The sequence below is a fragment of the Sparassis crispa genome, assembly GCF_003851025.1.
Source record: "Sparassis crispa DNA, contig_000001F, whole genome shotgun sequence".
Taxonomy (NCBI): domain Eukaryota; kingdom Fungi; phylum Basidiomycota; class Agaricomycetes; order Polyporales; family Sparassidaceae; genus Sparassis; species Sparassis crispa.
Window position 1 is genome coordinate 1373132 of NW_020939748.1, and position 22185 is coordinate 1395316.

At 50.9% G+C, this 22185-nt stretch overlaps 14 protein-coding genes across 14 annotated transcripts; 7 read left to right on the plus strand and 7 right to left on the minus strand.

Moving 5' to 3' along the window:
• Positions 1-163: 163 nt before the first annotated feature.
• On the plus strand, positions 164-1054 carry SCP_0204290 (Calcineurin subunit B; the record flags this gene model as incomplete). The annotated part of the gene is made up of 7 exons (XM_027754344.1): positions 164-176; positions 246-284; positions 356-407; positions 470-568; positions 624-709; positions 762-961; positions 1016-1054. 7 exons carry the CDS (start codon positions 164-166, stop codon positions 1052-1054), a joined length of 528 nt encoding a protein of 175 aa, XP_027610145.1.
• A 376-nt stretch (positions 1055-1430) lies between these two features.
• SCP_0204300 (ATP synthase subunit d, mitochondrial) lies at positions 1431-2284 on the minus strand (the record flags this gene model as incomplete). The annotated part of the gene is made up of 6 exons (XM_027754345.1): positions 1431-1468; positions 1527-1608; positions 1665-1769; positions 1867-2093; positions 2157-2196; positions 2255-2284. 6 exons carry the CDS (start codon positions 2282-2284, stop codon positions 1431-1433), a joined length of 522 nt encoding a protein of 173 aa, XP_027610146.1.
• Positions 2285-2669: 385 nt separating this feature from the next.
• On the minus strand, positions 2670-4778 carry SCP_0204310 (MT-A70-domain-containing protein; the record flags this gene model as incomplete). Its single annotated transcript, XM_027754346.1, has 7 exons — positions 2670-2715; positions 2782-2856; positions 2926-3194; positions 3258-3434; positions 3570-3674; positions 3730-4200; positions 4254-4778. 7 exons carry the CDS (start codon positions 4776-4778, stop codon positions 2670-2672), a joined length of 1668 nt encoding a protein of 555 aa, XP_027610147.1.
• Positions 4779-5739: 961 nt separating this feature from the next.
• Positions 5740-6061, minus strand: SCP_0204320 (Mitochondrial protein pet191 homolog; the record flags this gene model as incomplete). Its single annotated transcript, XM_027754347.1, has 2 exons — positions 5740-5823; positions 5888-6061. 2 exons carry the CDS (start codon positions 6059-6061, stop codon positions 5740-5742), a joined length of 258 nt encoding a protein of 85 aa, XP_027610148.1.
• A 119-nt stretch (positions 6062-6180) lies between these two features.
• SCP_0204330 (Putative transferase CAF17) lies at positions 6181-7493 on the plus strand (the record flags this gene model as incomplete). The annotated part of the gene is made up of 5 exons (XM_027754348.1): positions 6181-6360; positions 6411-6780; positions 6831-6974; positions 7037-7148; positions 7208-7493. 5 exons carry the CDS (start codon positions 6181-6183, stop codon positions 7491-7493), a joined length of 1092 nt encoding a protein of 363 aa, XP_027610149.1.
• A 990-nt stretch (positions 7494-8483) lies between these two features.
• On the plus strand, positions 8484-8779 carry SCP_0204340 (hypothetical protein; the record flags this gene model as incomplete). The annotated part of the gene is made up of 2 exons (XM_027754349.1): positions 8484-8518; positions 8575-8779. 2 exons carry the CDS (start codon positions 8484-8486, stop codon positions 8777-8779), a joined length of 240 nt encoding a protein of 79 aa, XP_027610150.1.
• Positions 8780-9783: 1004 nt separating this feature from the next.
• On the plus strand, positions 9784-10673 carry SCP_0204350 (Glutathione S-transferase 1; the record flags this gene model as incomplete). The annotated part of the gene is made up of 5 exons (XM_027754350.1): positions 9784-9887; positions 9950-10187; positions 10241-10322; positions 10377-10555; positions 10614-10673. 5 exons carry the CDS (start codon positions 9784-9786, stop codon positions 10671-10673), a joined length of 663 nt encoding a protein of 220 aa, XP_027610151.1.
• A 129-nt stretch (positions 10674-10802) lies between these two features.
• On the minus strand, positions 10803-11297 carry SCP_0204360 (Putative holo-[acyl-carrier-protein]; the record flags this gene model as incomplete). The annotated part of the gene is made up of 2 exons (XM_027754351.1): positions 10803-11064; positions 11122-11297. 2 exons carry the CDS (start codon positions 11295-11297, stop codon positions 10803-10805), a joined length of 438 nt encoding a protein of 145 aa, XP_027610152.1.
• A 158-nt stretch (positions 11298-11455) lies between these two features.
• SCP_0204370 (Elongator complex protein) lies at positions 11456-14654 on the plus strand (the record flags this gene model as incomplete). Its single annotated transcript, XM_027754352.1, has 15 exons — positions 11456-11581; positions 11630-11770; positions 11828-11960; positions 12013-12096; positions 12147-12211; positions 12265-12572; positions 12627-13094; positions 13149-13395; positions 13452-13515; positions 13566-13696; positions 13752-13986; positions 14040-14146; positions 14202-14320; positions 14378-14479; positions 14531-14654. 15 exons carry the CDS (start codon positions 11456-11458, stop codon positions 14652-14654), a joined length of 2454 nt encoding a protein of 817 aa, XP_027610153.1.
• A 242-nt stretch (positions 14655-14896) lies between these two features.
• SCP_0204380 (predicted protein) lies at positions 14897-18218 on the minus strand (the record flags this gene model as incomplete). Its single annotated transcript, XM_027754353.1, has 8 exons — positions 14897-14932; positions 14987-14996; positions 15064-15174; positions 15227-15260; positions 15323-15479; positions 15531-16635; positions 16692-16798; positions 16884-18218. 8 exons carry the CDS (start codon positions 18216-18218, stop codon positions 14897-14899), a joined length of 2895 nt encoding a protein of 964 aa, XP_027610154.1.
• A 547-nt stretch (positions 18219-18765) lies between these two features.
• On the minus strand, positions 18766-19694 carry SCP_0204390 (predicted protein; the record flags this gene model as incomplete). Its single annotated transcript, XM_027754354.1, has 5 exons — positions 18766-18877; positions 18927-19045; positions 19101-19325; positions 19375-19554; positions 19617-19694. 5 exons carry the CDS (start codon positions 19692-19694, stop codon positions 18766-18768), a joined length of 714 nt encoding a protein of 237 aa, XP_027610155.1.
• A 295-nt stretch (positions 19695-19989) lies between these two features.
• On the plus strand, positions 19990-20423 carry SCP_0204400 (hypothetical protein; the record flags this gene model as incomplete). Its single annotated transcript, XM_027754355.1, has 3 exons — positions 19990-20040; positions 20094-20243; positions 20301-20423. 3 exons carry the CDS (start codon positions 19990-19992, stop codon positions 20421-20423), a joined length of 324 nt encoding a protein of 107 aa, XP_027610156.1.
• A 415-nt stretch (positions 20424-20838) lies between these two features.
• On the minus strand, positions 20839-21338 carry SCP_0204410 (Small nuclear ribonucleoprotein; the record flags this gene model as incomplete). Its single annotated transcript, XM_027754356.1, has 5 exons — positions 20839-20855; positions 20915-20940; positions 21006-21070; positions 21128-21253; positions 21330-21338. 5 exons carry the CDS (start codon positions 21336-21338, stop codon positions 20839-20841), a joined length of 243 nt encoding a protein of 80 aa, XP_027610157.1.
• Positions 21339-21505: 167 nt separating this feature from the next.
• On the plus strand, positions 21506-22168 carry SCP_0204420 (Negative cofactor 2 complex subunit beta; the record flags this gene model as incomplete). Its single annotated transcript, XM_027754357.1, has 5 exons — positions 21506-21593; positions 21646-21711; positions 21778-21872; positions 21926-21994; positions 22049-22168. The coding sequence occupies 5 exons, from the start codon at positions 21506-21508 to the stop codon at positions 22166-22168; spliced, it is 438 nt and encodes a 145-aa protein (XP_027610158.1).
• Positions 22169-22185: the final 17 nt, after the last annotated feature.

Below are 22185 nucleotides of genomic sequence, written 5' to 3' on the forward strand. Positions count from 1 at the left end.
AAAGTCCTGGAGGCGGCGCTCGAGCTCAGCGCTCACTTCGACGGAACTTGCGCGCCGCTATCATATTTCCTGCCTTCCCCCTCCGCCCCACCTCTCTACACCGGACATATTCCTGGACCTTCCACCCAACAGTTGTGACAGTAAACGCGCAAACTGAGCAATTATGGGCCAATCACGTTCGCAACCTTCCTTGTATGCGGTCGAACTCCACTGACCAGCACTTCGTCCTGCCCTGCAATGTCTAGCATCCCAATTCATGGAGGACATGCAAAAGCGGTCCAACTGTGCGTCCTACCCTTCACTGGCATATTTATGCAGCCTAGAATGAAACGTCCGTGCCTACGTTTTTGTCCAGTCAATGCGAGCGAGTTGGAGCGTCTGAAGAAACGATTCATGAAGCTAGACAGGTGCGGAAGCATTTGTAATATGTCCTACTCAATATGTATGCTTAACTTTCGATGTAACTCAGCGATGGTTCGGGGTCTATTGACCGTGAAGAGTTCCTGCAGATACCTCAAATCGCGAACAATCCTCTAGCGTCAAGATTGATTGCTATCTTCGATGACGAGTGAGTCTTAATTTGACCAACGCTCCTTAGCGTTTGATGGTCTCGGCGCTCGCAGCGGTGGAGGCACAGTCGACTTCCAGGAGTTCGTCGGTGGACTGAGTGCGTTTAGCAGTCGAGGAGGGCGAGAAGAGAAGCTACGATGTTTGTCCATCCTTTGCTGAGTTTGGAGTGTCCGCTGACTGCTTTAATCTAGTTGCATTTAAGGTGTACGACATGGATCGGGATAATTATATATCAAACGGAGAACTGTTCCTCGTACTGAAGATGATGGTAGGAAACAACTTGAAGGACGGACAGCTGCAGCAGATAGTAGACAAGACTATTATGGAGGCGGACAAGGACGGGGACGGGAAGCTCAGCTTCGAGGAGTTCGTGCAGATGGTGTCGAACACGGTACGCCGTCTTCTTTTGTGTCTGAGGTATTCGCACTTAGTCCTTCACCCATAGGACATCGTAAAACAAATGACACTGGAGGACCTTTTCTAGTTTCCTTTGTTTCCATCGGTTTGTGCCTTTTCCACTCCGATATACCCTGGTTCTGTCATTCCCATAGGCTCACTTATTGCACACTGTTATGTCTGCCACGACCCACACGCACCTCTACCCTCGTCTGTCCCTGCCATTAGTCGAGTGTAGGATTGTCTGTCAATACCTCCGTAGCATAGTCAGATCCCAATTGCTATTTATTCGCGGTCGATAGCTTGCGCGGTAGGAATGACACGACTTGAGGATTATTGCTGTATTCTTTGATCTTTTACGGGACGGCGTGTATTTTTGTCCTGACAGACATAGTCGATGACCATTGTGTTCGCCAAGCCCGTCATCAAGCCCCTCCGAATTCTATTGCAATGACGACAACAGATTACATGAGAGAGAGATCGCCGAACTTCTCCTTGTAGCCTGTAGTGCACCCCGTCACGGTAAGTCTCGGCGTTAAAGAAAACGACCGCGAACATACCTGGCACAGACCACTTGCCCTTCTTCATCATCGTCTCGACGGTCGCGACAATCTGGGGGTGTGCCTCGCCAACCTCATCCACCTGCATAAAAGGTGGAGAATATGAAACAACATTGGGACAACGAAGTGTATACATACAGTTAAATCCTCGAAGGGACGCGCCTCCTCGATGTTAGCGAGGGTTGCCTGGAGATCCTTCAACTCCGTGTCGATCTTCTCCGTGGTCTCCTTCGCTGAAGCGACCTATGCAGTCGACAATCCACGATCAACAACACGTCCGAAATAGCTGTCGCATTCCCCGAAAACGCGTAACCGTGAGCCGTCGGAAGTAGACACTCACTGCCTTAACCTCGAAAGTCTCGATAGCCTTGATGTGCGCGCTCACGTCATACGTGACGGGCTTAAACTCGCGGAGGATCTTCTCCGCCTCATCGATAACAGCCTTGTTCTTGAGCACCGAGCGGTAGTGTTCAAGATCTACTGTTGCTGGCTGCGAGGCGTATTGCGCCTGCGTGCGCTGGGCGTCTGAGTGTCGCTTGCGGAACGCCTGCAGGCTGGCGATGGTCTCTGGTGTTGCCCCAAAAAATCAGACCCGACCATCCCATGCAACTCATGCCTTCTTGGACGTACCCTTGGAAAGACCGAGCGAGTTGTAAACGCGGGCGAAATCCTTCGCACCCGAGGGTAAAACTAAGTGACACAGTTCCGCGTGATGTGTCTTCACTTACCACCGCCGCTACGGCTGCTTTTGAGGCCATCGTTAACTATGGATAGGGAAGAGTCAAGCTCCAGTAACAGACAGGGAAATGAAGCAGACTAACGAAGGAAAATAGGACTGTAGTGCTCGTCGCGGTGACGGTGAACTTGCTGTCCCGATTCCCCGGTAATAACCGACACACAGCGCTCACGCAGGCTCACACGTAGGGCTGCTCAGTTCTTCTGGTTCATTTTGCACTGGTTCATGGTCACTTGGACCATCGCGCAGCCCTAACGACGCAAAAGTGCGTCCCGCACTCAGTTGATCTTAGAGATACATTAAAAGTTACATGTACAAGCGTGAGTAGTCACAGCAAGTCGACGAACATGTCCAAGTCCAGATAGCAATTTACACAACAATTTGTTTGCAAGGACTTACAAAATCTGCTATGTTCCACCAGCCTGTGATGCATTGATCACCCGTTCCGGATACCTGTGACAAGGATTCTTGAATTAGAGACCAATCATCGTGAAAACGATGCTTGCTTGGGATACGCACCGTGCTTTAATCCGTGCAGCAAGGTCCTCCTCATAGATCTGGTCGGTTCCCAACTGGTTCCCGAGCGTCAACCAACTGGGCGGGAGTGAAATGCAACATAAATTAGCGACCATTTTCAATACATGAAACAGCTACGACACCCACCCAGGCCTCGTATTGTGCTTCCGGCCGAAAATCTCAATCTTTCTTCCTCCTGGACACATGCGCTCGATCATCCCGTATACCTCATCTGGCTTGCGACTCGTCTCGCGCACTTCGGAGACAATAACGTCCGTGTCGAGTCCGCGGTTGGCCCATGAAGGGAACTTCAGCTTTCCGTCCGCGTCTGTCACGGTCTTAACGCCGACAAGCATGTGCTCCTTCGTGTGATTCAGCCAATGGCCTGTGCGTCCTGTGCGGATAACCCGCTGGAGCTACAGAAAGTGATGGGAGGTGATGTGAAATCATGATGACTTCGGCGGCTAAGAGAATAATACCTGGTTGGTCTTGACCCATACGACTTCATCGACACGGGTATAGCCCCATACACGTAGGCATTCTCGCCCAACCTCCATCGCACGGCCAGTGACCCACAGAAAAAGTAGGCCTTCGTCTTGAAGAGCTGGGATGGGCATTGCGCGCATCTCATCGTCGGTCATGGTGCCATATGGCAGCTATTGAGTAGCAAGGGAATCAATGGATATTCTGCAGTCCCAGGATTTGATCTACCGCTGCACGAAGACATGGCAGAGGCGTCATGCCATTGAGGCGGGGTAGAACAAATACACGAACGAATCGGAAGAACTCACGCTCATGTGTATATCCCATGGTGGATCGGCCATGATTACATGGAATTTGCCCAGGACAGAGTAGTCGAATCTGCGTAAATCACAGTTAAGCCACTGCGGTGGGAGCTGTGTGGATTCACGTTAGAAGTAGACATTCCCCGGGTAAATATATATTCATCACCTTTCCCTCCTTCCCAGTCGGACCAAGCCCAATGCCCAATTTGAACGGTGTCCTCTTTACCTCGGTGCGTTTCTCCACGTAAGCCGCACCGTCGCTGGTATCCCAGTCCACTTCGAAGTGGAGATATCGACAGGGAGCCTTCTCCTTACCACGTCCGCCTGCTCCCAGCCCACTAGGGAGGCTAACAGCACCCCCTCCCTGGGCGCCATATCCCACGGCGCGATGCGACGGAAGAGGTGGAATAGAGGGTGACTGCGCGTATGTAGGTTCGGAGTAACACGTATTCAAGTAGGAGCAGTGACCAAGCGTAGGATCAGTATGGGGGCGGAGGAGCGGGCGGAAGTGGATGCGGTCACAGATAGTTGCAAGGCCATTCGCGCTAGACTGCGAGGAGAGACGCCGTGACTTGGCACACTCATCCTTGGTTATGTGTGAGCAGATGGGCTCGAAGCTTCCGTTCACGGTGTGGAACTGAAGAGCATCAGTCGTCGCAAGAGCGAACGATAGCTGTAGACGAGACACACCTGTTCGGCAAGTAGACGCCCCTTCGCGGTACTCTGCTGCAATATGTTGTAGATTTCCCGCATGTCTCTGCTGAGACTGGCAAGGGTGCTTGGCGCAGGTTTTATATTCCTCGGCTGTTCTTCATCTTCCTCAGAATCGCCAGCAGCTGAGTCTGCATCTTCGTCCACTACTCGTTTACGCTTCCTGCTTTGTGCAACCGCCCTTGCTTGTTGCTGTCCTGCTTCGCCGAGCTGCACGTCCATGACAGTAAGCCCGCCGTCGCGTTCTTCGCGCGACACTTCGACGAGCCCAAAATTCCATTCTTCAGCGAAACCTTCAAGGATGGCTTCGAAGCGGGAGAGGTCCGTGAGCCGAAATGAGGGCGGAATTTCTGGACCTGGGAGAAGACCTGCTGGGGGAGGACCAGAGGCAATGATGCGCGTGAGCAGGTCAAAAGCAGATATCGGTGTGTGCACTTTGTGCGTAGAGAAGAGGTTGCTTAAGGCAGAGGAAGCGACGACCTTGAGCTTATCATCTCGAGACATGTCTCAAGTGCTATCTGACCGTACTAGGGTCGGTGTAAACTTGGTGTAAACGGTCAAGTTCTCAGTGGTTTGGTAACGTGACTGCATACCCGCGAGCTCAACAAAATGCGAAGCTCGGGCTCGTGTCTGCCCATTCTGACCACACGTAGTTGTGGCAGGAGGTATTGCAATCAGACAACCCCCTCGCCTTTTACTAGGGGGTTCCGTGTTCTGCCTCCACTCGAATGCCACATTACCAATTTTTCAGACCTCAGCGTTGTTCTGGGCATGGTTTCCAATCTTTTGTTCTAAGGTGATTCATGGCTATTGCCAGTCAACCTCATTTTTGTCCCTCTTGTGCTTCTTGGTAAATTCTGATGTGGTAAACATCTCTTATTTCACGAATGTTCACCGACATGACCACTGAGCACAGTTTTGTCGGTGAGAAGTGGTGCAAATTGTACCTTCAGCTAAAGTTCTAATCGATGTTCCTCCGTGAACACATAGGAAGGCCAGATGAGTCTTGGGTGACAGTACACGAAGTACGCTATACCACATGAATCCAAGATGGATACACCTTCGTGTGAGGGACGAAATTGTGGAATCCATCCGCCATGGATATTTCCCTCTGTAGACCAAAGGCGAGCATTGCTCGGCAGTAGTGAATGCGGCTGAACGGCTCCTGCACAGGAACTTTGCACACCAGTACCATGCGTGCCTCAGTATTCCGAGAGAGGGAAAATTCAAAGAAACACGAAGTGAAGTCTCGAGTGGACTCCTACTTGTTGATCATACATGTATGAGTGATATGACTAGCAATAATACTAGGAATTAGTGGGCATTCGCAGAGATGAAAAATCGGGTGCTGCTTACTAGTACAATGTGTACAGCTATAAGGGAATTCAGGGAACAGATGGTAGATACGAGAAAGGTATGTACAACCCAGTCATATGTCGCGAACAAGGAGGGGTATTCTTCCATCCTATCGACTGTCTTCTGTTGGATGCGACGGGGTGAATACCGGTGCATTGACGTTATTCCCCCGGAATCGTTTCCTCATATCCAACTAGTCGTAGTACGCAAGGTTGATTCATCAATGCCGAAGATCGCCAGGTTATACGAGGACGCACCATGCCTCTCTTGCACTCAAAAGTCGCTAGCCGCAAAGCCTGACACTGCTCCGGGAGTTCATTGGTGTGCTCTCGGAGACATTCTGAGGGTAAGTGGCCTTGCTTCACAACGCAATCCGAGTACAACAGACACTCCTTGAGAGCTGCGCGCAGATTTTCGCAGGAGGAGGACATGGATCGAGTGGAAGGTGCAGTTGAGAACCCCCGAAGTTCTCCCGAAGTTCTCGTCCGCGGTCACTCGGATGGCTCGCACATCCTACTTACTGAGAGCGCGGACTGGTTAGTACTCGGATATGCTACCTCGCAGCGTTCGCGCTCTCGTTCGCAATGTGCCTACGATCGCACCTATTCCTCAGCGTTCCATCCTGTCTGTGACTGGGTCTCATGCGGCCGAGTTCCTGAATGGCATCGTTGCTTCTACTATACCAAAATCTCCGCAAAACCATTTCTTCTCTGCCTTCCTGCACGCACAGGCAAGTATCTCGTATCGTAACTACTGAAATGCTGACCTGTACTCTTCAAGGGTAGAGTCCTGTACGACGTATTTATCTATGCTCATCCTAGCCCCAGCGGAAACCGGGGCTACCTCATAGAGTGCGACTCCAGGTCGTCCGAGGCACCTCCTCTGTTGCCTATGCTCAAGAAATACGTATTGCGCTCCAAGGTCAAGCTGCGTGATGTAACAGAGGAATATGATGTCTGGTCTGCATGGGGCTCCGACGAGGAGAAGAAGTGGGAGACGGAGAGACAGTGGAATGCAGTCCGGAGTGGAGCGGTAGAGCCTGTCTGGGATGGCGAGCCAGAATGGCCATGGGGAGCAGACGCGGGAGTGCTGCGAGACCGGAGAGCAGTTGGCATGGGTCATCGTTTGCTGGTGAGAAAGGGAGACAAGCGTGAGCGATGGCACTACTTCAAATGCGTTGAGACTCTGAGTAGCATGCAGCACAGGAGGCATCGACTCACGATGTCGCATCATCTGATGACTACCTATTACACAGGATATTGAACGGCGTGCCCGAGGGCGTCACAGATATCCCACCCACCCATGCTTTCCCCATGGACTCTAACCTGGATATCATGGGCGCACGTCAGTATATCTATATTCTTTGGAGATTTATTGTTGATAATATTCTTGGGATTCCTTGACAGTCGACTTCAGGAAAGGCTGCTACGTTGGTCAGGAGTTGACGGTCCGCACGTACCACACAGGCGTTTTGCGCAAGCGAATCCTACCCGTGGTAATTCATCCTGAGGACAGCGGGTATGTTTTTCCGGACATACCAATTATGATGACATGCTAATGTACGAGGTGTAACTCAGTGACACAACTGCCGACGCAACACAATTTCCTTCGGATACTGACATTCGTACCCACCATGTCTCTACGCAGGACGATGGTGCCCCAAAACCACGGCCACGTGGGACAGGGAAGCTCCTTAGTTCGATCCATGGCGTTGGTCTTGCCCTCTTACGCTTGGAACATGTTTCTGCTGTGGAAAATGGCACAGCGACATTCGAGCTCAAGGTTGATGGAGATGACCGGACGTGGGGCGTATCACATTGGTGGCCGGATTGGTGGCCACGTCCCACTCTCGAGCAAGAGTAGTCAGTAGTTTGTCACTGGATGAGTACTCATTGTCATTATCTGAGTTTAGGATCTCAGTATCGTCCCTCATTTTCGCGGGTGATGTTCCGTCTGCATTCACGCGTATAATTGTGGAGAATTCAATCCCATTACTGGACGAATGTGAGTGTCCATCCTAGAATTCGGACATACCGTAATATCCGCTTAACGTTTTTGTTAAGGTTGTAGCATATGTACACACACAAATTACATTACGCCCTGCTCCATGCGCTCGGACGATCCCCACGATTTACAGCCATACGCAGATTGCGTTCCGTGAGTACGTTCCTCTGACCTCAACACTCTGGAGATGCTCGGCACAGTAAGAAATTCTTGAGCACTGGCTTCCCGGACTTATGGAGCTTCTCCGGCAAATGGAGGTAGTGAATATCTCTGTGGAACTTGTGAAGCTCGAGGAATGGCTTACTGCATGCATCCTCGAGGATCTTCGTGCTCTCACATTCTGGAGGAAATTGTTCACCCTATCAGAAGAGAGCTGTAGCAAGGTGAGTACACTGTTAACTCGTGGTAGCTACAAGCACTCTAAGCACTGATCCGTTTAGTGAATCTTCGACCGCCTGCCCGCCTACTCAGTCGTCAGCGTTACGGGGACAATTTCAGAGTGCGTCGAGTGCGTCCGACTACGGGTCTGTCACGTGGTGAGTGCTTTTGTGCGAGCACGATGGAAGCCAGCTCTTGCTCACCTCTGATATCATGTCCAATGCGTAGCAAGCCACGCTGAGCCTACTGCTACCGGCGGTTAATTGCCCGTGCATCGCTAATTCCTTATTCTTACCGAGCTTTCTGCATAGATAATCCCTGCGATGGCAGCTTACCGATTAGCTCTTCTTCTCATTATCCTGGTATCCTTTCCGCGTCGTGCTGTTGCACGTTCATCTAATGTATCTACGCGTGCTGTGAGGCAGCTCTTCCAAAGCTGGATTGGCTTGGCCCAATGGTCCGTACGTGGATATGAACCAGTTCATGATCACAAGCAGGGCTCAATGGTACGTGTTTTCACATTTCTAAGTTCATTCTATCTCATTTCGATCAACGTCTTTAGGTACTACACCTGGAGCCCTAGTTCCGTGGGTTACCAAACGCTAGAGTTCGTCCCGATGCTCTGGCGTGAATCTCAGGTATCCGACTGGGAACGTTCAATCAACAACACCATCTCGTACCAACATGTCACCCATGCCCTGGGATTCAATGAGCCCGAGCAGTCAGCTCAATCCAAACTATCTACAGCAGACGGAGCGTCTCTATGAAGGGCATATTTAGAGCCTCTTAAGGCTCAAGGGATCCTGATAGGGACTCCAGCACCTAGCTCTGCGCCTGTCGGGAAGCAATGGCTACTCCAATGGTTGGATGCATGTCAGGGAGGATGCACCGTCGACTTCGTTGCCCTGCATTGGTATGATATTAATTCGACGCCATTCGTGGTCTATCTGGAAGACTTCTATGAGACTTTCCAACGACCTATTTGGGTCACAGAATGGGCATGCCAGGTATGATTCTTATGCGGTTTTGTTTGATCCCTTCTGACGCTCTTGCAATACCCAGAATTATAACCAAGCGGATAACCAATGTTCACTGCAGGACATTGTCACCTTCATGGACGCTACGCAGGCATTTATGGACGACATGCAATGGGTGGAACGGTATGCGTGGTTCGGAGCCATAGAAAACATGCAGGGCGTCAATGCGGTGAGCGTTCGCTGACGACAGGTCTTGCTCAGCGAGTGCTGCCAGTGACCGTGGTTGCACAAGGACAATGCCCTCATCACTTCATCAGGCAATATCAATATTGGCAGTATCGTGCCCAATGTCAGCTCGGCCCAGCGATGTGTATGGTGGGGCAAACTCCTCTAGTGTCTCAGATGCAGTATATCTAGTAGATCTGTACCCACCGTATTCGGATACAATAGCCGTTGCAGTGCTCGTTCCTGTATACGTTAGTGTTGTCTATCGGATGCGAACCTTGCTTCGGCTCCGTCGACCGTTCGTCATTGATTATATAGCCGCAGCACTTGCTGCTTTCTCAGCCAGAATGTAACGTTAACCACTCAGCAAGGGAACGGGATGATATACGTTGATAGCTAGTGGTGCAGGAAGCATGTCGATTGCATCATCTGCGCTTCCGCTGCTTAGTGGTCCTTACCTAGCTTACCAATTCACTTAGCGGCTGGACAGCGATGATCGACTGGTGATATAAGAGGGAGAGATGATGAGGCACTGGAGGTGCTCCAGAACATCCCTCTAAGCAGACACCATGTCTAAACCTCTCCTCCTATACACGGGTCCGACACCAAACGGTCACAAAGTCTCCATCTTCCTCGAAGAGCTGAAGCAAACATATGAAGGACCCGATTACGAGTGAGTCTCCAACAATCGACTCGCCCGTGTCCACGGCAATTGACTTTGTCGCGAATACACAGCGTCTTTTCCATCAACATCAGTACCAACGTCCAGAAGGAGCCTTGGTTCATCAAGCTGAACCCGAACGGACGCATCCCGGTGCTTGTTGACCGCTCCCGAAAGGACTTCGTGGTCTTTGAGACTGCCGCGATCCTCCTATACCTCCAACAGCATTATGATAAGGAGAACAAATTCGGCTTCGACAAGGACAAGGATGCGGACAACTACAGCGAGATGCTGCAGTGGATTTTCTTCGCCGTGAGTCAAGCCTTCCCTCTCGGAGGGCCTGTAGGTTCTGACGGTGTATGTAGCACGGAGGAGTCGGCCCCATGCAGGGACAGTCGAACCACTTCCAGCGGTATGCTCCGGAAGTCGTCCCGTACGCGAAAAAGCGTACGCGCCTGATCTCAGCTGTCTCGTCGGCTATGTTTTGACATTGCTAGGCAGGCTACCTGGACGAGACGAAGCGTCTATACGGCGTGCTCGAGATCCGCCTGACTGATCGCGACTGGCTTGCTGGGCCTGGAAGAGGCACGTACAGCATCGCTGACATAAACGTCCTTGCATGGATCAGATTCCACCAGATCGCGGGAGTGGAGAGCCTCGATGAGTGGCCCCACGTCAAGGTATGTTTCTTCGCCTCGATTGTGGAGTAAGCGGCTGATTATAACTTTCGATGCTCAGGGGTGGCTGGCGAAGGCGCTAGAGCGCCCCGGTTTCCAAGCTGGTATCAAGGTTCCGTGAATGCAGGCCGTATGAATGCCTTGAGTTTCGAAGTAAATGTACTTGTAGTCCGGACGATATGATCGTGGTTGTCCGTCTGTATTTCCATGCGATAAAAGCCAATGAGGGCATGCGAATGCCAGGATAGCTTCATCTTGTATGATGGCAGAACTGGGCAGATGTTGCATGTGTTGGTGGATCTTCGACAAGGACCGCGGTAAATACATAATCTCCATCGTGACTGACGGAGACGTGTATCTTCCCTAAGGCTGGAGAAGAGCTGGTAAATCGATACTCTAAAGTGGGTTTTGTGTCGTTCTTGCCAGCCTGCAAGCCGTGGAAAGTCAGGTCTTTCCACGTCGGCCTAGCGAGAGGATAAATGGCTTTGTATGCGGCCTCCTTGATGCACCATCTGGGAGATCATAATCTATTTAGAGATTACAAAGTAACATACAAGTGGCATTCTCACCGAACTGCGAGAAAACGAGTTCGCCGAACGTGGTCGGATGATGGCAAGGTCTCCCATACGGCGAACTCTTGGTTGCTCAAGATGCGGGCCGCAACACGCTTATCCGTCCTGCGCTCGATGAGGGAAACGAGACGAGGCACATGGAGGATATCAACGCCTATACCCAGGATGCCCATGATATCCAAGATCTTGAGTCAAGTTCAAGACGGCTCTGAATTTAACCTGACGTATAGCAAGCACGTGATCGCGATTTTAGCTTAGAATGGAAAGTTACTTTTTGTATGTGAACCTCATTGAACCGTAACTTGCTGATTCCAGGTCAACGTCGCGCTCGATGGCGTCCGCGAGTGTTGCCTACATATCTGCGTCGACGAATAGACATTCTCATGCTGCAGATGCTTCTACAAGCTCTCTGATAGCCTTCGGCTGCGCCAAGTTAGTTGCGTTGTGGGATGTCCAGGTACGCTAGGATCCCAATCTCTGGAAAAACGCTTTTTACTGTCCACAGGATGAGTATGACCGCGGGGTGTATGAGACTCTACCTGGGCACGAGGGTCTTGTCACTTGCGTACGTTTCATCCAGGATGACCGTTTCGTTAGCGCGGATGACAAGGGTGTAATGAGGTTGTGGACCAAGAAAGGCACACAGGCATGCTTGCCTCATGTATGCTTAGCGGACTTCTTTCAATAACATGGTCGCCTGCAGTGGAAGTCAAGCTGTGTCACGCAGGCACATCAGAAAGCTGTCTCCGCGCTAGCAGCGCTCGATGAGATTGTGGTAACAGGAGCCTCTGACTCTTCGGTCAAGGTTTGGAGTCTTGCGTCAAGAAATGAGTCAGGCACGGCATCCATTATTTGTGTGAGCTGAGGAAAATTGACCAGCCGGCTTAGATGCATTCGACGAAGTGCAAACCATTCCGTTAAGAGGGGAGTACCCCCTCTCGCTCGCAGTCTCCACTTTGCCGCAAACACAAGGTCTGCATCACGCTTCGTTGAGCTCTCTTATGCAGTCTTATTTCTTCCAGCTACTATTCTTGCCATTGGTGGCACCGACAGGCATATTCAGATATGGACTCGATCCGAAGACTTGGTAACGCTGTTCACTCCCCTAGATAATTTCAACTCCACTCACGTTGTGGACAGTTTGTATCGTCTGTCGTGCTTTCCGGGCACGAAGATTGGATCAAAGGTCTTGCTTTCCGACAGCCTGTATTGGATGACCAACCTCTCATCCTGGCCTCTGGCTCTCAAGATGCGACAATTCGACTGTGGAATGTAGAGCCGTTCACCAAGAAACCCACGGAAGCTACTCCTTCGGCTCCCGAGAACGACTTGAGTGGCGAATTGCTTGACGCGTTCGAAGTCTCCTTGGGAGATCTCACTGACGCAGAAGAGGGTGGTCGCCAAATCTCTCTGAAGCGCCATATTTTGACAGTGAAGAGTCAAAATGGGTTAGTGATTGTGTTCCCCGTGTTACGTGTCGGCTTGCTAATGACCACAAGTAGTGCGCTGCAGTACTCCATCACATTCGATGCTCTCCTTGTTGGTCACGAAGCCGGTGTAACTTCGCTCTCCTGGCGTCCCCGTTCTCCTTCAACCTCTGTCCCGACACTTTTGTCCACCTCAACCGATTCCTCCCTCATTCTCTGGTCTCCTTCCACAATCATCACGCCAACGACAGATGGATCGTCCTCAATATGGATTAACAGACAACGATTTGGCGACGTAGGAGGCCAGAGACTAGGAGGTTTCGTTGGTGGGCTTTGGACCTGTGGTGGTTTCGAAGCATCTGCGTGGGGTTGGAGTGGTGGATGGAGACGCTGGCGGTGCAGTGCTACCGATGAAAATGCCGAAAGTGGAGTGCCGAGTAATCACAACGAGGATTGGGGCGAAGTTGGTGCCATCAGCGGGCACAACGCCGCAGTCAGAGGTCTTTCGTGGAGTCCAAATGGCGAATACCTGATATCTGCTGGGTAGGTTTCCATTCTCCGCATGTCGAATCCAGCCTATTCCTGAGGGCTTTGCAGGCTTGACCAGACAACTCGGATTCATGGAGAAGTCCGGACTTCAGACAAAGATGGCTCATCCGTTCCAGTATGGCATGAACTCGCTCGTCCTCAAGTCCATGGGTATGACCTTGTTGGGGTCGCGTTCATAGACGCCCTACGTTTTGTCAGCATCGCAGACGAGAAAGTTGCCCGTGTTTTCGAAGCACCACGCGAGTTCGTCGATGTCATCAACAATTTAGGCACAGCTCATTTTGGGGTGGAAGAGGTGAGCAAACGTTCCCGACATAAATCATATCTGATGGGGCTGAGGTTGGCTTTCAGAACGAAAGACCGCGGGCGGCCACCGTTCCCCCCCTCGGTTTGTCAAACAAAGCTGTGAGCGAAGGTGAGTGTTGTGATGGATATTTCTGGCCATATACATTGATAAATCCGTAGTCAATTCTCAGTCCGAAAGGCTTAACGATTGGCATGATGCCGATCGCACAAGAAGGCGACCGTTCGAGGGAGAGCTGGCCGCGATCACTCTCTGGCCAGAGATTGAGAAGGTCTTCGGCCACGGTTACGAAGTATGTCTGCCGTCCATTGCCTATCCGCCCTCTGATGATAATGATGATACCGCAGTCTATAGCATTAGCTGTTTCCAGTTCCAAGAAATTGACTGCGACAGCATGTAAGGCCACAAGCCCCGAGCACGCTGTTATTCGTGTCTATGATACGGATAAATGGCAGCCGATGGGATTACCATTGGCAGGTCATGCATTAACGGTGACCCAGATTGCGTTCAGTCCGGACGACAGATTCATTCTTTCAGTATCCCGAGATCGCTCATGGCGCCTGTTTGAGAGGAACGGAGAAGGTTTGCATGGTCTTCTTATTTGTCCGTTGCTTTGGCAAACGTTCAATCACCAGACGGATATGCCCCAATTACGGCCGATAAATCGCATTCTCGCATAATATGGGACTGTGCTTGGGCGCATGAAGGCGACATCTTTGCTACGGCGTCTCGCGATAAAACTGTCGGTCTCAAATCACCTCCATGTGTGTGTTACTTACATCTGGTCGCTGTTTCAGGTCAAGATATGGCATCCTAAAGATACAAGTTCCTGGGATAAGTGGACTGCTGTAGCGACCATAAAGACCAAAGAGGCTGCAACCGCCATCGGATTTTCAACTGTAAATGCTGACAACAGGTGGGCTAGTGGTGTCTATCATTCGATGGCACTCATAAGGGTTCATCGTCATGCCAGACGCAGACTGGCTGTAGGGCTCGAATCTGGGGGGATTCTTATATACTCGTCTGCTGAAGCGGACGCAACAGAATGGAGGCTTGACCTGACCATGAACTCTTGGTGAGATATCGTTGCAAGCGATGACGACCCTCACAACTCAATGTCCATCAGCATCGCACATGTGGATCAAATCCACCGTCTAATATGGCGACCATACAGTGATAACTTGGAACTAGCAAGCTGCAGCGAAGATAGTACATTGAAGATACTCACTGTCCGTATTACGACAGGATAGACGCCATTCGTAATACCTGAGGGACTCAGTGGAAACTATACAGTATACAGTGTAGGCAAAGGGCGTAGACCCTGCGACTAGTAAGGAGACATCTGGATAGGTGTGGGATGATCAAGGGTATAACACAGTAGAATGCGCAACGCGTCTTGATATAAATAGCGAGCAAGCAGCATGAATGGACGAGAAAGCTTCAACCGAGAAAGCAGTGAGATAGGGATACACAGACTTGAGAGAGACGGCAATTAGACAATGTCGCGCAGGCTAAGGGGAACTTCGGGCTGGAAGAGTGTCAATTACAAGTCCACGACTCAAGCAGTAGAAATGATACTCACGCATTTAATCCTGAAGGCGAGAATAGAAGACATTGCTCAGTTCATTACTCCGCGCAGAAGAGTAAGTCGACTCTTACTTGTAGAAGCACTCTATAGAGCGCAGCATCTCTACATCGCCACCTGTAGCTGTCACAAAGTTGATGATCACACCCGCACGAGAGTAACTGGGAGCGATCGCAGGAGCAACACTTATCATGACGCGGTCAGGCAACCCGACTATGAAAACATCGAATGGCTTACCGATGGGCATATTCTTCCACGGCCTTGGGCAGATCTGGAGGTACAGCAGATTAAAGGGAGGTCAGTGAGTTCAGCACACTTCAAGACCATGCTTACCGTAATTTATGATGAGAGGTATTTGCGATACTTCAGGTGTCTTGACCTGAACGTCATAGACCACCAGGACCTTCGTAGCTGGTTGCCGCATGAGACCAGTAGGGCTACGGAATTTATTCAACGCAGCCAGCTTGGTTCCAGCATTCATGTCACCGTGCTAAGAGCAGTCAGTCTCGATGGTGACTCCCCACAACGCAATCTCACTCACAAGAGGAACAGCCTCCAGGCCACGACTTGCAAGTTTGTAGACCACGGCATCCAGAGCAGTCATACCGCCGACGTGAATAATAGCCTGGGTTACCTCAATGTCGTCAAAGATATCGGCGAGAGCGTCCAACTTCCACTCTCGAGCCTGCGCTGTTTCGGCACTAGAGGCACCACGACCAGAGCCTATGATCCCCAACCCACCGGAAGGTAAAGGAGTATCCGAACGACCGCCAGCAGTAAAGGCAAGATACAGATAGAACTGACGAAGGCCTCGAGCACCCTGACTCGTGTCAGCATGCGTGACGTTTCCGTCGCGGCGTACGAGTACTCGAACTGGTTCCCGGAGCTGGATTGCCGAAGCGAGATTGAGAACGTCCTGGGGAACAGTGTTCGAGAAGAGAGCGGTCTGGCGCTCGATTTGCTGCGAAGACCCACTGTTCGCTAGTTCGATTGGTGGAGATGATCCCACCCCCGAGAATCTACGCGCAGGATTCTGGAAGGGTGAAACAAGAGAGGAACTATTGCCGTTTTCGAAGATCGGGAACGAAGATTGCGCAGATGATCCAGGAGTGACACTAGAGGGACTTGTGCCGATCGCGCGCGACCGGGGAGGAGGGAGCAATTTGATGATGTTGAAGACAAAATCGTGCAGATTGCGTGCTATCAACTGGTCGACCTCATCGAGCACCAGGAATCGCACTTCAGAACCGGATAACCCCCCTGGAGTTGTGAAGAGAGCATGCAGTTTCTGGGGTGTGCCACAGATGATATGTGGCATGTTCTGCTGGAGAAGACGCAGCTCTTGACTGAGGTCACTGGTGGCTGAAGCGGAACCGACACCCAAGGCACTCTTGATGCCAATGGGTCCGCCGAGGTCACGAATCATACGCTGTGCTTGTGTAGCCTGATCAACCGTCGTGGAGATCATGACCACAAGTGGACCACGGATGGGCGTCCGTGCCATTGAATGTATCAAAGCGGTATGTATGGCGGGAATCACATAAGCCGCAATCCGCTCCTGAGTCGGGGGCGCTTGAGCTATGATATCGGCGCCCCTCAACAGAAAAGGCAGCGCGCGCTGCTGGATCTTGTTTGGTGGCCCGACACTGAACACGCCGAGCGTATGAGGGATTACCACATATAATATGGGAACTGAACTTACCCAAACGTATTCAATGAGCGTAACAGTTCAGGTGCAAGAGATAGCTGCTCCCATTTTGTTATTATTGGTCCGCCATCACGCGATGAAGTACTCGATAGACTTTCCCCCTGGCAGATGACACACAATCAGATAAACTTAACTGCGCAAATGGCAGTGGCAGCCACCGGAAGACCCAGAGATAGAAAAACGTACCCCAACCGAATCGCGGCGCAATAGCCCTGACACAGAACGGCGCTTGTCCCTGAATATTGAATCCTGACGGCCTAGAAAACCCGCGGGCGACTCCGTAGCACGCAGTGGTATGTCCAAATTGCCTGCAGACCAAGTGCGCATGGGAGGATTTGGGATACGGGGACCTGACCTTATGTCTGGGCGGTTAGATAAATTGTGACCAAGTATCGAACCAGTAACTGCTTGAGACAGGGTCTGATTGGAGCTCAGATCGCCTTGTTGTATGCCCGAACCGAGCAACTGGGCACTTTGAAGACCCGATGTCGCTTGAATCTGTTGCGTCTGTAGCGCGAGGAGTTGACCAACAGAGGTGGTGAGAGTATTCAATCGACTCGAAATCGAGGTGATGTCGTCTGTCGGGGCAGTCTGGTTTGGGGCTATACTGGCGCTTAGAGATGACCGAGCCGGGTTGAGACCGGGAGAGAAGAAGCCGTTTGAAGAAGTCACAGCAGAAGTGGATGCGAAAGGGTCCTTGAACTCCGGAGGTCCGTTCGTATTTGCATTCAGAGCTTTCTCCACCAAGATATCAACCTTGCGATTAACATCGCCTAAATCGCGCTGTATCGCACGCGTCGAGTACTCGCAACGAGCGAGTCGATCTAGTATTTCGTGAATAAAAGGAGAAGCCCTTAGTTGAGCTTCGAAGCTCGATGACAGATCCGCACTGGATGCGAAATGACTGCCAGAGTCTAAGGATGAAGCAGGAGATGATGAAGCGAATGGCGCATGAATGAACGACGATTTTGAGGCGCCAGTATCCAAGACCACAGGAGGCGTAACGATGTGCTGTCCGCGTCCTAAGATGTTGTTTCCATGGAGCGAGTTTCCAGGTGCCAACTGACCATTAGACGAGGACGGCCCCGGGGTTTCCTCCCCTTCAGGTGTGGTCTCGGTGGAACCCGACACACTTCCCGACTGGCTTCCGCCTAAGTTACTCGACAGAGTCATATCGTTCACGGACGATTTCTGAGCGATGGAGTGTGCTCTATTGGCCTCCGTCGTATTGATTGCCGGATAATAACGAGAACCTGCGCCTGCGGGATTGAACTGCAAGGTAACATCCAACTTGCCACGGTCATCCTGCGAAGGACTTGGAGAAGATCTCACAGAACGATAGTCCGAGGGAGAGATCGAGAGTGACGAGGAAGTGCTGTACTGCTGTTCCCGATTAGTCGAAAGTCTGAAAGCCAGACCGGAGCTACCGAGTCTTCCATCATCCTCGCCGCCCCGCATGCCACCAGGGAAAAAAGGCGTAGAGGCAGGATTGAGTGCAGGGCTCCTAGTCATAGGGTCCATGGCAGTGAAGGTTATCTTGCTTGCAACGATCAAACAGCTAGACAACACTGTTGTGGCATGTAGTAAGCAATTGCTGCTCCAACAGTGGGGACGAGAATAATTTCGTACCTCTAACGCCTGCGTAGATACTACCAGGTCGCTGCCATCCAGTACGCAGGGCCGGACGGTAAAAGGAAGGGAGCGAGAGACCGAATCAGCTCAGATGGAGCTGCTCGGATTGGTGTTGGCCAACCGTGGTGGCCGCCAGCTGTTGACGAGGATATTCTCGCGACGGCTGGGTTTGATTCGCTTACGAAGACACTCTATTCTATCATAGGACTTATTGATCTTCCTCTCCATCTTAGTTCACGCCGTCACGTTTATTGTGCTACAAGTGGGGAACAGAATGAATTGAAGTCTAATTATGTACAAAGGGCAAAAAAAAGATTGTGGAAGCGGATGGACAGGAAGACCGTAAGACAGTACAGCTTAGCTAGAAATAATAGCTAACCTGCACTGTCTTGGTTTTCAAAGAGAGAGCGGAGAGGTAGGAAGTAACAATCGGTTGCTACATGACAGTCATGGCAAAGGACGTCCCCATTGCCACATGCCTGTTGTGAGAAATACCTGGAGAATCGTCAGGAAAAATCGAACGTTGAGTACGATGAACTGTAAGACGCCTAAGAAAGGGATTAATGGGTATTAAAGAGGAGCGCAACAATCACATACTTTACAAACGTCCAAGGGTTCTTTAGGTTAAACGTCCGAGGAGGGGGTCCGTGCTTCCGTCTAATGTGCTCCTGGATGATCCTTGCAGTTTCCGGGAGATCGGCAGCACTGAAGCAAACCTGTGACAGTGTTCAGTGAGTGTAGTATCGCAGTGAGGATGGATGGGCTGCCGACCACAAGCTCAACTCCATTCAGCTTCCTCTTGTTGAGGATGAGTGCCCGCCTGGCAGATGATGGATTCACATACTGTATGGACGCATATTGACGGTCCATTGACGGGTCGCTTCCGCCATAGCCCTTCACGACAATACCGCCGCTGGCTCGCCGAATGATACGCCTAATTCTACCAAACCGCTCAAAGGTCCTTTGCAGCTCGGCATCCGAGATCTTGGAATTGAGCTGCGCGACGGTCAAAACTTGATAACGAGCCAGAAATAAGTAGACTCACATTAGACACGTAAATGAACGACCACTGAGGCTGATTTCGCCGCGATTTCAGCTGTTCCCTCTTTAATGCCATCCGCATATGTTCCTTTTGGCCTGCATTCATGCCCGTAGGTGTCTTCGCTTTACCATGTTTCTTGTTGTGCTTCGACGGGATTGCAATACGCGACCTGTGTCTGGGCAACTTCGAGGGTATTACAACTGGGATGAGAAGCAGGGGCAATACAAGTGGCAATGTAGACTCACCCGAGCCGCCGCATCATTAGGGATGTCAGACGGAGCAAGGTCAACTGCGGAAGCACTTGGACAACGGAAACGTGCCATGTGTGAGAGGAGGTGTGTTGACGCGGTGGCTACTGTGCGACTTGACGCGTCCAGAGGGTGTGGAGAGGATGCAGCTTGCAGAAGAGGTCAGATCAGTGGCTTTATATGTTCGGGGAATCAAAGCCACAACGACGAACACGAGCCGTGTTGCGAAGCATAATATTTGGGGGCCGAGATGAAAGCGCAGCCAAAGGACAGCGAGTCGAGATAACCACGTGGCGTTCAAGCCACTAGCCGAATCTAGCCAAGACTGTTGAGCAGTATTCGCTCGATTCGGCTAGTAGCCAGCGTTTTCATGTCCCATCTCTCCGCCTACCGAGTGATTGTTCGAGAGGTGAACAGGGCCGTACGTTTTCTTCCTATTGTTCCCAAGTCTGAGCTTGATCTTTGGAGGCCTAGTCGATCTCGCCACGAACTACGAGGAATCCGGTTGTCGCCTCGAACTTTCGCGCAATCTTTGAGCAGCGACCCCGAGGCGAGCAGTCGGCCGACTTTGAACATGACATACAGGATGTCATAACTTTCTTGACTTCACAACGAATGCACAAGGTGAGCTTTGTCATCTGTGCAGTGCTTCAGTCAGAACCTAAGCGCAACGATGGCTAGACGCTGTTGGACCGTTACAATCCCCTGCATGACCTTACGCCGGAACAAAGAATTGAGGCTACAGCTCGCCGGGTTGGCCTTAACATGCCATCACCTGTCAAATCTGATGGCGACAAAGAGTAGGGATCTCTTACGACACAACGAAAGGTCGTCAAGACGATCAGGTTGTCTCCAGAGGTAGACTGCGTGAGTGTGGCTGGACTTACGATTGTATTAGATCATCCATTCCCTTTGTTCTGCCAATACGTGTAGATCTTTTCTCTTGTACGTCAGCGAGGATAGATTCTTGTGCACTTAAGCTTGCCAGGAGACCGTGATAATTTATGTGTTGGACAGCATCGCATTGAGAACGGCTTCTGGAACTTTACAACATAGAACGAGCAATGTCGAGTATGAGTAGAATATGTACCTCGACGCCACAATAAAGCAGATACGGAGATGAGAGCCTTCTCTTCTGTTCGTCACTGCAGCGCCGAAGTCACGATAGGTTTTGACGCCATGCGACGACGGTAATGTTACAAAGACGGTACCGGGATGTTCACTCTAGGGGAGCCTCTCTGTGTTGTCCGGTTGCCACGTTAGTCAAGAATTGCTACAAAGTGAAAGAATGCCACTTATAATGTACAGCACGTTGTTACACCTGCGATATCGAACGAGGGACGCGTAAGTCTGGCGACGTGGAATCGACGGAAAGAATGAGCCCACCTAATGAACACTTCGCCTAGAGCGCCGTTAGACTTGCCGTCCTGAAATTCTTCTGTGTTGGCAAGCTGTGGAATTGGGATACGGTGACTCTAGTCCAGTACTAGTGATCATGCAACACACACCTGGAGGTTCATGTATCCATCGGTGCTGACAAGGAAGCCCTTGTATTCGAGCCCCCACTTCAGCCTCACGTATACCGGCTTGCCGGTCAATTCCTGGATGAATGGCTTGGGGTTGACTGGGTTAACCTGAATGGTTCATGATCGTTCCATAAAAAGATTAGTCGTTGGAGTAAAGAATACATGGCCGAGGCAGAGTACTGACCGCAGACATGGTTGTGATCAAGGTAAACACGTGCGGACTCTGAAAATATGGAGTCGACGCGTATAAAACTAAAGCATCCTGCGCCTCTTTCAGCGCGCAACTGATCCTCACAAATTGTACCTCAAACTTTTCGGCGCTCTGTAAGGCTTGCTCGTGTCCACTCTCACGAGGATACTATGTCAGATCGTGAAGGACATCCTGGAGCACCAGGGACTGATGAGGAGCTCTCGCTGCCGAAAGCGACAGTCGGAAAGATGATTGCAGGTACGAGAACTTCGCGCATTCATGGCTACTTCGTAACATTGTCGAACATTAGAACTGTTACCCAGCGACGTAAGTTGCGCGAAGGAGACGCGTGATTTGGTGATTGAGTGCTGTGTAGGTGAAGTACTTGTTTAGCTTTCTTGCCCTTCATGTTTTGCTGACGCTTGCGTATTGCAATGCGCAGAATTTATTCATCTAATATCGTCAGAAGCAAATGAGATTTGCGAGCAAGAATCGAAGAAGACCATTGCGCCTGAGCATATTATCACTGCTCTGAAGGTTTGCCTCAGGTTACCTTCGAATTTCGTACCAGTCGTTTAACACTGCATCAGCGGCTTGGTTTTGAGTCGTTCACAGAAGAAGTGCAAGATGTCTTGAAAGACCACAAGCAGCAGCAGAAAGTGAGTAGCCTAATAGATTACTCTCTGCCTGGATTCACCATTTATGCTGTCTAGGATCGGGAGAAGAAGGTCTCCAAATTTGAGTTATCTGGACTAACGGAAGAAGAACTCCTCCGACGGCAAGAAGAGCTGTTCGCGGCCAGTCGAGCTAAGTTTCAGACTGCCCAACAATGATCACTCTATATCGTCTG